Here is a 13,007-nt window from a genome sequence, read left to right as displayed (position 1 = left end):
GTGAATCCCATAAGAAATAAAAGACGTGTTTTGCCTGCTCACTCATGTTTTCTTTGCAAATGGTACATATAGCTCCGGAAAAAATTAAGAGACCACTGCACCTTTGTCTTTCCTTTCCAAAAAAGTTGAAAAAGGAAGTTTTGAGGAACAGAAGCGTTCAATTTGCAGTGGTCTCTAAATTTTAACCCTTCTGTTCCTCACTCAAAACCTTCACTCAAAATGAAAAGCTGCAGTGGTCTCTTAATTTTTTCCGGAGCTGTATCCGTCGCTATCCAGGCAGCGAGTGCAATTTGCAGGGCGTGTTTTATTGGTACGGATCCCAAGACTTATTCTGGTTGAACAAAGTCAAGCTGAACTTCACTAACCATAAAGTGGCTGAGCTTTCGTCAGTTGTCTTTCATCACAGCATTCTCTATTATTACTGATGGTATTTCAAGAAATTCCGGGCTAGTTGCTTCTATTAATACTACTACTAGCACCTACTGTGCTTCACTACACCAGCCTTATTTGTTTATACTTACACATTTCTAAACATCTTTCACTAAGTGCACCATCATATCTCTAAGGTTGAAGTATTTTTTTTTTTAAATGATCTAAGATTACTAATAATCTAAGATTACTTTAGTAAAACAGTTTCATTTGGTATGCAAACCTGTTGCTAACGGAATAGTTAGAGTATGCTGCCATCTGTTGGCACATACTGCAAATGAGGAAACCAGAAAAGGATCAAATTTCAGCACCGATGAAATTAGACTGATCCGAGTTGCATAGGGCCATGGAGTCATGAGAGCAGGTGAAACATCTGATGCTAAAACCATGCTCGAACAGTAATTTATAATGTACAAAAACATAGAAAGCCTGTTTTGCATAAAAAAATCGGTTTATATTGGCACTTTTTATTGGTACGACAATTTAAAGAAAATCTAAAAGTGACTTTTTGCATGTTGAAATTTTTTTTGGTACCAGTTCATAACTATATAGATATTTTCATACATAACTAGTTCAAATAATAGTAAATGTGAAGTGGGCAGCGGTCTGCTCTTTCAGCAAAACCCCCATCATCCATCTTCCCCGACATTTCTATCAACTAAAGAATGAAAAAAGAATGAAAGAAATCGAAAATAAATGTTACTTTTTATTTTTTCATTCATTCAGTGCTAGTGGAGTAGAAATGAAATAATTTATAAATCAGCGTATTTAATACAATGATCCATACAAAACTTGTAGTGCGTGTACATCTGCATCACAATGGAAAAAGACATACATGTTATAACATAACTTTTTGGATGGAAAATCTCAGAAAAAACTACATTGGATTTATAGAAAATATACAAATATAAACTATTTGATTCTCTGAAAATATTGCATCTGGTGTCTTGTCTTTCAGCATTGTACTGATTTGGGCTGAAACCACCAATGAATGAAGATTTTTTTTTCCACACATACCTTTATAAAGTCTAAAATTAGTATAGGTTTGAAATGAAACATAACAGAAACATGTGGCATGGAAAAGACCAATGAGTCATTGTTACTCTGCTACGGTCTTTGGAAGCAAGTGCAAAGGAGCCATAGCAAACTATCCAGATTGTGTTCCAGGGTGACAGACATTTTAAGCTTTGTTTCAGATTGACACAATACTAATTGTCTGTTTAGATGTATGTTAATGTATGGCATTTAGAACAAATAATATTTAAGGATGTTATCGACCTTCAATAAAGTTTTGTACACCTGTGCAATAATACGCTTAATGCCCATGTTACAAGCTCGAGGTGGCCACTTAGTGGTTCATATGAGAACTGTAGATGTCATATACACGTCCAGTTTGGTGATCATATAAATCTTTTTTTTTTTACACTGACAATATATTTTGTAACTGATGAAAAAAGAGAATCAACATTCACATATTTTTCCATTTTCAATTATAAAATTTTGTTCATCGTCATGATGAATAATGTCGTTTGTAACCACAAGATGTACTAAATAGCTTGATAATAGCGACTGACAAATGTCGATGTGAACAGACTTTCTACATGATATTAGTTGTTTGTATTCACACTGGAGTATTTTTACACACAGAAGTAAATACTTTACATAGAGTATATATATATTATGCCAGCAACTCATTCAAAACCTCCCACACCTCACTTTCGGATTATGACCAACCAGCTAAAAGCCACTGATAGAATGTGTCTTAAGGCACAGACTTGAAATCAAATGCTGCTGAGCCAGTAACAGAAGCTCATTATATGCAATTGACCGAGGCACCATCTGGTCAAACATGTAAATGAGAATACGTGGATCGCACACAAGGACAACTCTCTACGCGTGACAACAACAGTTGTTTCCCAAAAGCTTAAAAAAACAAGAGTACACTATTTCCATCTTCACAACCCAGATCCACACAAATGAGAAAGCAGCAATATAATCTGTCTAACGGTAAATCTGTACATAAACAATATTCACTGAGTGATGTGTGGGTCCAGGTTGTACAAACACTGGTGACTAAACCTCCCCTCCACCTGACCTCCAGACTGTTGAAAATACAAGCCAATAACAGGCATATGGGTCTAACAAATTGTGTTTTATAAATATCTTATAATGTAAAATTTTGCCTGATTCTAAACCGGTAATTAGCTGTTGCTGTGTATCCATGTTGTCTACTACAAATATATCTAATGTCTGGAGAGATTTAAAAAATCTATCAAAAATAGCTAGATTTAACCTCTAACAGGTTTAGAAAGGGAGACATTCAAGTAGAAGGAATGATCTTTGCTTGGCACACTAGTTTGTGAAGACAGAAGTGCACTGTTGCTGCAATAGGGAAAAGTATTGTACCACAACCTACAATGTGACATTGGATATTGAAGAATGGCAAAACAGTGTTGCATAAATATACAAGGAACACCAAACTATTCTGCCTTCAAAGAACCTGTACAGAAATACAGTATCAAACGTAGATTGCATTTTTTCTGAATTGTTTACTTTCAAATGGATTTACAATGGAAAACCCATGCAATAAAATAATGTTTGACATTTCATACATTAACCAGGTCAGGTTGGTATAAACCTGCTCCCAAGTCTTGATTAAGAACCAAATAAGGACATTTGGATTCTACCCTTGCACAGCTGCAACCCATATGATTAGCTACACATCTAGCTGATGTGCTATCCTGCTCTGGGAAAAAAAGAAGACGAAAGAAGCAGCACGAGCCAGAAAAAAGTCCCTTCTCCCTGGCTCCAGTCCGGTGAGGGATTTGTGTATTGTCCCCTATGAGATAATATTGGGAGATGTATTGTATGGTCACAGACCACGTCTCAGTCCTTTGGCTAGCCCCAGCCAGCCCATTCCAGTGCAAGCCTTGCCTATGCAGTAACGCACACCATAGGAGCAATTTAGTCCTGCGTCGCCTGACCCTTAGGAGTCTATAACACACACTGACTCTGCCTGTCTGATTGCACCTCGGATGGTGGTGAGATTGTCCTCTGCCTTAGCCCGCTGCTTCTTGGCAAGGTCACTAGCGATGGCTAAAGAGCCTCCCTTGAGGAACCGGACAAAGTTCTCACCAACCAATGGACCCATGGCGTAAAGTCCGCTCTCTGAAACCGACTGGTATGTGTATGGGTCCACGTCCAAAGGGTTCCGCCGGCAAGAGATCGGCTCCTGGGGATTGAGGCCGAGGGGCCTCCCGTCCTCGGGGAGAAAGGACAGGTTGGGGTGTGCCCCTATCAGCACCAGAGCCATAGAGACCTGCAGCACGGTGCGATGGCCATCCTGCGCCTCCAGCACGCACTTCCTGTCGGGCTTAAAGGCCACCACGCGGTGTTTTGGCAGGCTGATATAGCCTGGGTAGGATCCGGAGGACAGGGAGATGTTGTTGCTGTTCTCTTGCTGGTCCATTTGGGCACCCGTACCCCCAGAGTAGGTTGAGCCTTGGTCCTGTGGCTCCTGTTGTTGCTGGGTCATCATCTGATGGACCTTGTGGTATTCGGGGTAGAGCAGCTTTGGCAGCTGGTTGAAGATAAGGCCCGGATCAGTGACCGAGCGGCGGAAAGCGTGGTACACGGGGGTGTTGAGGTGATGTGCCGTTAGGATGGCGTCCGCTGCGGTAAGCCCGGCTCCCACCACTAGCAACGGGTCCGAGGTGTGGTCCAGCTGGCCACTGGAGATGGCTGCTTCCAGCTCCCAAAAGCGGTGGCATACAAATGGGAGACCCTCGCCCTCCACGCCCAGCCGTGCCGGGATGTCATGGGTGCCGGTTGCCAGGACGACGTTCTCTGCACACACAGTGAATGGGACCTCGGTCGGACATCCTTCCTCCAGCTGGTCCCTCCTCTGTGTCCCCTGGACCTCCCACATGGAACAACCAATAGCCCCCTCACAGTTTACTCTCCGCAGGGAGGTGACGGTGGTGCCGCAAGCAAAGTTGTCCACCAGGCCCATCTGGCTGACATAATGCTGGTAGTAGGAAGCGATCTCAGCAGGGGTGGCTCGGTCATTGCGGACGTTTCTGAAGCAAAATTTCAGTTGAAAGATACAAAACTGGTGTTTGAAATACCGCACAGACAGAACACAGAGGGCCAAAACCTGAAAGAGGTTTGTCTGACACATATCTTGGACCCAACCTCAGTGTTATTTACATTTGAGTCATTTAGCATCTGTTCTTATCCAGAGTGACTTACAGTAGTGTGCATTCATTTTTACAATAGACACCCTGTGGGAATCAAACCCACAGCCCTGGCGTTGCTAGCGGCATGCTCCATTAACTGAGCAATAGTAAATGGAATCAGTTTCAATTTATGTGAACAACATGAACTAAATATAGTTATAGGGAATCATTATAATGGCATGGGATGGATATAATTAAATTCTGGTGTCCTAGCTGGGTCCAGCTGTCTAAGCCAATACCTCTGGTACACATACTGCTGCAGCATGGGTAACACTCTGTCAGAAAAACAACTCTTTAAGCATCCAATCAACCGTGACAACACCTGAAATGTTTCACAATGGTGGGTGAAAGTCTAAGCAGTGTGCGTTTAAGCAGTGTGCGTGGAGTGGGGGAAATGTATTGAATAGACCGTAATGTTCTCTGTAATTCACCCATATTCCACATGGGGGAGATATCCCAAGTGTAGCAACTTAGTGTCATAATTGAGTGCTGCTGCTTAGTAACGGTGATACAGTTGATTTGGAATGTCTGGTACGTCATTGGCCACTAAACAGGGCTTTAGCTTGTCTGTGGGACCCACCTGCGCTTGTCTCTCATCCACTCCTTCAGCTTCAGGCCTGGCAGTTCCATCCAGTTAGCCAGGCTGAGAGTGAGCATGGAGCCTTCCATCGCCTGAGACGACAAACACAAGCACCATTAACCACCGGGCTGAAAGCCATACATGCAAACTATACCTGTGTCCAAAACATTCTCTACATAGGGAGCACATTTTAGCCAGACACAGTGGTCAAATATAGTGCACTATGTAGGGAACAGAGTGCCATTTCCTGCCTACCTTTTCCAAGAATCAACTCAGTCTGCCTCTGTCCCTTGCTGCTTTACATGCTAATGTATAAATGGGTAATATGCAAATGAACAGCATGGTTTACCATCTTCATGCCACTGAATGTCGAAAAACTAAATCTTCCTCTTTGTAACTCGCCAAAACATGAATGGGAGATCCAAGGTTGTGAATGAGTAATGCAAATCAGACAATAGACAAATGTCCTGTCATGAATACCTGCTTTGTAGTTCTGTAGACAATTAGAATGGGAGAATTAACAGACAACAGGAAACCTGTAAAATTCTAACTTTTCCACCTATTGGTCTTATGATGACCACACTGCATTTTAAAAATGTAAAATGTAAGTCTGAATGCATGCTAAAAAAGTTTACATTGAAGTAACAAAGCAGATGCTTTTATCCAGAGCAACTTCCGTTAGTGAGTGGATACATTTTTCCTTCCACACAACCCACGAGTTTACTAGCTATGCTCTATCAAATGGGACACACAGGACCCAACATCACAAAAAAATCTATCAATTATGTTCAATAAAATGCTTTCATTCTTAAAATCCTCATCAAATTTCCACAATGAGACAGGGTCTCTCCAGTCCTGGGGTTCCCTACTTGTGTTTCAGGGGAGGGCCAACGTGTATAGGACAGTAAATAAATAGGGCACATACATGCCAGGCTCCTCCTGGGGGTCCTCTGCCCAGCACCAGGTGTGGGATTGCCCGTTCTGGTTCGTACCGCCACAGCAGGGGTGAGGCGTGTTCTAGCCCATAGTCGCTGTCAGGCAGGAGCAGGGAGTCAAAGAGCACGGCCACAGGGTTGGAGGAGCGGCCTTCCAGACCCTCACATAGGTACTCAAGGTCCTGCACACAGAGAAATAATCCATATAAACAGCTTAGACCAGGTAGAATATCGACCTTTCTGCGCACATCATTCTTTTTAGGGCCAAGCTCCCAGGATCCCTGAATCCTGGACACCAGACAAACCGTATTACAAAGCAGAAAACGTTTAGTATTTGATTAGGATATATATATTAGCAAGTGAAACAGCAGCCTCTATACTTTAGGGTTTCACACAAAAGTACAAAATATTTATAGAAAAGAACTGTTCAAGTACACAGAGATATTTAGAATGAGAGGACACGCTTTCATATACATCCCTTAGCCTAACACAGAGTATCCTGAACCCATAATCCACATTAACTGCTGCCTTTCATTTTTCTCAAACTGCGATAATGTTACAGAGGCTTTTTATAAAGCAAGTCTTGATTTCCTAAACTGACATCCCTAGTTGTTCTGTAAACACCAGGTATAATACCTTGTTGTTCCGTTTGATGTCTATACAACTCATTATACATCAACAAAAACAACTGTACTTACAAAAATGCCAGTGGCTTCAATACTGACCAAAGATGCATGAATACATCTTAATAGTAAGCATAAAGAGAAAGCATTTCACTGGGCATTACCTAGCATCAACAAACAGCACTAGACTGTAAACTGAGACCCAGCTATGATCTTACCTGCTCCAACAGAGATAGGTTAGGCTGTTGATCAAGTTTGCCTTGCAGAACGGGATTAGGATGACTGTTCTCAGGGGACAGGTATGGGGTGTAACCTGACAACATGTATGACAGACAGATGCCTGAGGGGCCATTGCCTAGGAGAGGGAAACAAAGGCAATGCTAGTACATTTCTTCAACCCACTAGAATGTCATTATTTTTCTTTTAAAGTCACTGCCCAGTGAGAAAAGCTCAAAGTAATTTTCAAAAGTTCTGCTACCTCATACCCAAATAATGTTGCTCACTTGTACTATCATCGTATTTGTGGCCAAAGCATAAATTCAAGGATAAAAACTAGAAAAACCCTCCAAATCCAATCTCAAAGGGATATTTTAATTAATAATAAATTGGAAGAACTATTTCAGTTACTTTTTGTATTTATACAATGAATTGGAAGGAGAAATATTTCAAAACTATAATTAATATAGAATTGAAAGGAGAATAATTTCAGTGATATTTTAATAATGAATTGGAAGGAGAACTATTTCAGTGGTTTTACAATATGTCCTATTTCATCGAAATCTGAAAATACTAAGTGTCTTAATAATTTACAGTATATGAACATGATGTTGGGGCTCAACAAACAGAAAACAGAAACCCTTTTACTAGAAACCTATTTACTAGAAAAATTTACTTTAGTTTTGAGCAGAGTAAAACAAGTTGACTCATTTGCAATAATTGTTCCCCTTAAGAGCAAAGCACCCTGTGCCATCATCATTCTTAGAAACAGAAGAATTGTGATCTTGTGATAGTGTACAAGTGTACAAGAGAATGGTCACAAGATGCACAGTCATTGCGAATAACTTGATATTATGATATTATGTTAACTTTGAAAATTGAGAATTGAAGAAATTGAAGAGAAATGCTCTGCAAATAATGTACCTTCTATTCCAATTATTGTTACATCTTTTTTAATTATTCAGAGATACTTTACCTTGACCGCCCAATAATTCTACCTGAGGACCTTTTGTTTACAAGTCAGAGGCTCTAACTGCTACTACCTGTGGTCCCTGTAATCCCAGAAAAGGCTGGTTCATTTTCTTCCTTCTAATATCAGTAGTGGTTAAGTAAGAGCCTAGATGAAGACATAATTCAACTGAATCCATATCTGTGTCAATACCCTACAAAGTCATTCAGAGCTGAGTGTGTACAGTAACAGTATCCTCAGTCTTACCAATGACAATGACTGGAAGAATCTCTCTGGGAAGGATATCTTTATCATGCAGGTTCATGGCCACTGTTTTTATCTGCAAGAATAGAAAAAAGGGACGTTAACCATTAACTTAAATTCCTGCCCTGGTTGACCAGTTTAGGAAAAGTCCAGATTATTTTCTAAACACATCTCAGCCTGACACGAATTTCAAGCTGGTTTCCATAACTACAAAGAATGTAATAAAAACAAGAACTTAAATCTCTGTGTCCCCAAACCGAGGTGAACCTGTCCAGATAAGAGAAGAAAATGAGGAAAGAAAACTGCTGATAAAACCTGACCAAAATAGTTGAGGGAGAAGGTGAAATGTTTAAATGACTGAGAAGGCTCCAAAAGTGATCTCATGTTTGTCAGGAAAGGCAGGAGGAATGCTTTAAGCATGAAGTACAGTAATGAAGTAATGGGAGGAGGCAGTCATACCAGAAAGCCCCGGGACCCCTACTGGCTGCTTGCCAGGTTTACAGTGAGCAGAGAGGTTGTATAACACATTCTACTGGTAAGCATGACTTGGCAGAAAGTTTAAAGCGATAGCATGGCAAGTAATGCATGCTGCTCAATTCAGCTGAGATGGACTCACAATGCAGAAAAATTATTATTATAAGCAGATGTCCATTACATTCTCTTATGAAAGATAAATGAAAGATTATTTAATTTTTTCCCATATCATTTCTAGGCTTATTTTGCAATAAACAACTGGACTGGATTAAAAGGAGTTTAGTAGCTTACCAGATTCTGATTTCCTTATTTAAAATGTATTTCCACATATCAAAAATCAATGCTGAAATGTAATTGTTACCTTTTATTATTATAATTGTATTCCACCAAGAACTATATTGCACTCTGTCACATTACATTTACTCTCTGTCGCTGCATCCATGTCAGTGCTTAGGTTGCACTACATGAATGGGGGGAAAAAAATTCATCGAACTATGGTTAGAGAAGTGATAGCCAAATTTAGATAATTTTTTACTGTCACCATTTTTTTTTTTTTAAATAAGAAAATGTTGAGCTGAAGTGTAATGTTTAGGGTTAAGATTGCAATTTAGGTTAAGATTAGAATGAACTTTAAATAGATTAAAAATTGATCAAGGTTAAGGGGTTTGGGCTAGATTATGGTTAGATTTTGAGGGGTAAGGTTAGGATAAGTACAAATTACGTGTGTGTGTAGGTCTTTCTGCTTATCTGTCTGTGTCCATGTTCAGTCTGTCTGTAGCCTACATCATCAGCAGTGCACACATTTTACGACAGTTACAGCATTGGCTATAATTATCAAGAACTCATTCTGGGGGCGTAGGGAATCTAATGATAGCAGAGAATGTCAGTATTATTGTGAAAATGCTCATGTAAATAAAAAAGACAATTGTCTAGAAAACAGACTAATGTTTTTTTTTTTTTTTAAATAACACTCATAACACAAAAAGTAAAAGGTTTCTCTGTCATTCGACTTCTGTGCACCTGCTAGTATGTATCGACACTAGTGTAATTCTGATAGGCCTACAGTATATCACCACACGATTCTGATAAAACAGCGGGCGACGAAGCGCTTGCAAAACCCATGTGCTTAATAGCTGGTAAATGCTATGTTTGCAGATAGGCTATACATATCCATATCCGCATTACGAACCGAAAAACGTACAGGCCTTATAATGAAGAAACTTACGAAGAACTTAAGTTTGGCGTTTTGTTCAGGTGATATTATATGTTCACGTAGTCTATCCACGAGATTTTATACAATACACACGTATTTGCAGTCCATTGTGTTGACCCAGACGTCTGATAACAGACAAGCAAAGTGGACCATCTCATCGCAGCGGACGCGGCATCCTAAATGGATTATAGACTAAATAACGACTAAAGCTTAAGAACAAAGCTAGACAACCGTCCACGGCTAAACGTTTAGTAAAGATTTGGATTTGTAGGTTAATGCTGGATTCCCGTAAAACCGGCAAATTGTAAGGAGATTCGCTGTTGACTATTCAGACATCAATACGAACAGGATATTAGAACACGCTTCATGTGTAAAATGAATAGAAAACATGCTCAAATTTTCGCCTACAATGTTTCCACTTACCCACATAGAACTAGGAAGACAATTAAGGCTATTCAAATCTCTGAACTTGAACGTCGCACAAGCTTCCAAAAGCCTCCCCTAGTTGAAAATCGTCGATTTCTTCTCTTGGAAGCTTGTACCGGCTGCTCCCCCGATATCGCTCAAATTCTCACCATGGGTGTTTTATATATGTGTGTGTGTGTGTTATCCGACATGTGTAAAATGCAGCAAAAGCGTTACAGTCTTGCGACGAAAGAGCGTGACCGGTTATGGGTTTACTAGTATACTGCCAGCAGCACTAAGGATTCCGTCATAATCGTTTTGTAATGAGGAAACCTTCAAAATAAAAGCGCCAATGTCAATATATTGCATTGCGTATACTTTGTTCTAAATCTTGTTTTATGCTGTTTTCTAATGAATGCAAACAACAGTTTATGGAAAAATTATATAGTTTTAAAAATATTTTTTTAAAGAACACGAATAAAGCATAACATGTACAAGTCGTTTTGTATATACATTTCATGGGGGGAAATAGAGGGTATAGCTAGCAGCACCTTCTTACCCACCCACTCCATTGGCTCCAGTTCAATACATTGTACGCCAAATATGACTATGCAAATTGCGTTATTAAAAACATACTGGACAATGTGAAGTGAAACGTTGCATTTGAGAATTACTCACTAGGGGGTGTAGAAACCATATAAAGTGTCATTTTATGGGAGAAGATAGGGGGTATACCTAGCAGGACTTTCTTACCCAGTGTTCTAGCAGCACAAATAAACACACCAGTGCTGTCCATGGTCCTGAATTATGGACAGCAATTTAGTAAAAAGTTCTAGATTGAAGTTGCAAATAGAAGTTGATTGAACTGCCTGCAAATATCCTAAGAAACCTCAAATGCACAAACCTCAAAGTTATTTTCAATTTACAATGGTTCAGACAGAAAATGCCATGTATTAGATAAACCATTTATTGGAGCCAATGGAGAGGGTGGCTAAGAAAGTGCTGTTAGCTTATACCTTATATTTTCCACCATGAAATGACACTTAACATGGATTCTACAACCCTAGTGAGTAGTTCTCAAATGCCATGTTCCACTACACATAATACATTTTTTTGTTATAAGGCAGTACATTTAAGAATCTGCTCTGTACATTGCATGTTTGATATCTGTTCCAGTATTGTTCTTTTAAAGTATATATACATATAAACCTATACATATATAAACACATACATACATATACACATACATACATATAAATACACATACATACACACACACACACACACACATATATATACCTAACAAAATTATAAAAGCAACACTTTTGTTTTTGCCCCCATTTATCATGAGCTGAACTCAAAGATCTAAGACTTTCTCTATGTACACAAAATAACTTTTTCTCTCAAATATTTTTCACAAATCTGTCTGAATTTGTGCTAGTGAGCACTTCTCCTTTGCCGAGATAATCCATCCACCTCACAGGTGTGCCATATCAAGATGCTGATTAGACAGCATGATTATTGCACGGGTGTGCCTTAGGCTGGCCACAATAAAAGGCTACTCTAAAATGTGCAGTTTCACTGTATTGGGGGGGTCCAAAAACCAATCAGTATCTGGTGTGACTACCATTTGCCTCACGCAGTGCAACACATCTCCTTCGCATAGAGTTGATCAGGTTGTTAATTGTGGCCTGTGGAATGTTGGTCCACTCCTCTTCAATGGCTGTGCGAAGTTGCTGGATATTGGCAGGACCTGGAATATGCTGTCGTATATGCCGATCCAGAGCATCCCAAACATGCTCAATGGGTGACATGTCTGGTGAGTATGCTGGCCATGCAAGAACTGGGATGTTTTCAGCTTCCAGGAATTGTGTACAAATCCTTAAACATGGGGCTGTGCATCATCATGCTGCAACATGGGGTGATGGTCGTGGATGAATGGCACAACAATGGGCCTCAAGATCTTGTCACAGAATCGCTGTGCATAACACACACCTGCCTATACCATAACCCCACCGGCACCATGGGCCACTCCATCCACAACGTTGACATCAGCAAACCGTTCACCCACACAATGCCATACACGCTGTCTGCAATCTGCCCTGTACAGTGAAAACCAGGATTCATCCATGAAGGGAACATCCCTCCAAAGTGCCAGATGCCATTGAATGTGAGCATTTGCCCACTCAAGTCGGTTACAAGGACGAACTGCAGTCAGGTCGAGACCCCAATGAGGACGACGAGCATGCAGATGACCTTCGGTTTCAGACAGTTTCTCACAGTTAGTGCAGAAATTCTTTGGTTAATGCGAACCGATTGTTGCAGCAGCTGTCCGGGTGGCTGGTCTCAGACTATCTTGGAGGTGAAGATGCTGGATGTGGAGGTCCTGGGCTGGTGTGGTTACACGTGGTCTGCGGTTGTCTGGCCGGTTGGATGTACTGCCAAATTCTCTGAAACACCTTTGGAGACGGCTTATGGTAGAGAAATGAATATTCAATTCATGGGCAACAGCTCTGGTGGACATTTCTGCAGTCAGCATGCCAATAACACACTCCCTCAAAACTTGCAACATCAGTGGCATTGTTCTGTGTGATGGAGCTGCAGATTTTAGAATGGCCTTTTATTGTGGCCAGTCTAAGGCACACCTGTGCAATAATCATGCTGTCTAATAAGTATCTTGA

The 13,007-nt window shown here is 40.4% G+C and overlaps 1 protein-coding gene across 2 annotated transcripts; it reads right to left on the bottom strand.

The window, feature by feature from the left end:
• Positions 1 to 1,821: 1,821 nt before the first annotated feature.
• Positions 1,822 to 10,592, bottom strand: osgn1 (oxidative stress induced growth inhibitor 1). Of its 2 annotated transcripts, none has more exons than XM_010903507.4 (6): positions 10,345 to 10,592; positions 8,238 to 8,310; positions 7,024 to 7,160; positions 6,173 to 6,364; positions 5,248 to 5,339; positions 1,822 to 4,508 (listed from the first exon to the last, which is right to left on the bottom strand). In XM_010903507.4, exons 1-6 carry the CDS (start codon positions 10,348 to 10,350, stop codon positions 3,416 to 3,418), a joined length of 1,593 nt encoding a protein of 530 aa, XP_010901809.2. In that variant the 5' UTR covers positions 10,351 to 10,592; the 3' UTR covers positions 1,822 to 3,415. The 2 variants fall into 2 exon arrangements, with proteins under 2 accessions (XP_010901809.2, XP_034143396.1); XM_034287505.1 differs by lacking the exon at positions 10,345 to 10,592 and adding an exon at positions 9,934 to 10,139.
• Positions 10,593 to 13,007: the final 2,415 nt, after the last annotated feature.

The sequence above is a fragment of the Esox lucius genome, chromosome 17 (assembly GCF_011004845.1).
Source record: "Esox lucius isolate fEsoLuc1 chromosome 17, fEsoLuc1.pri, whole genome shotgun sequence".
In the NCBI taxonomy this organism is placed as follows: Eukaryota; Metazoa; Chordata; class Actinopteri; order Esociformes; family Esocidae; genus Esox; species Esox lucius.
The sequence above is the reverse complement of the archived record's forward strand: the minus strand, read 5'-3'. Positions and strand labels throughout refer to the sequence as shown.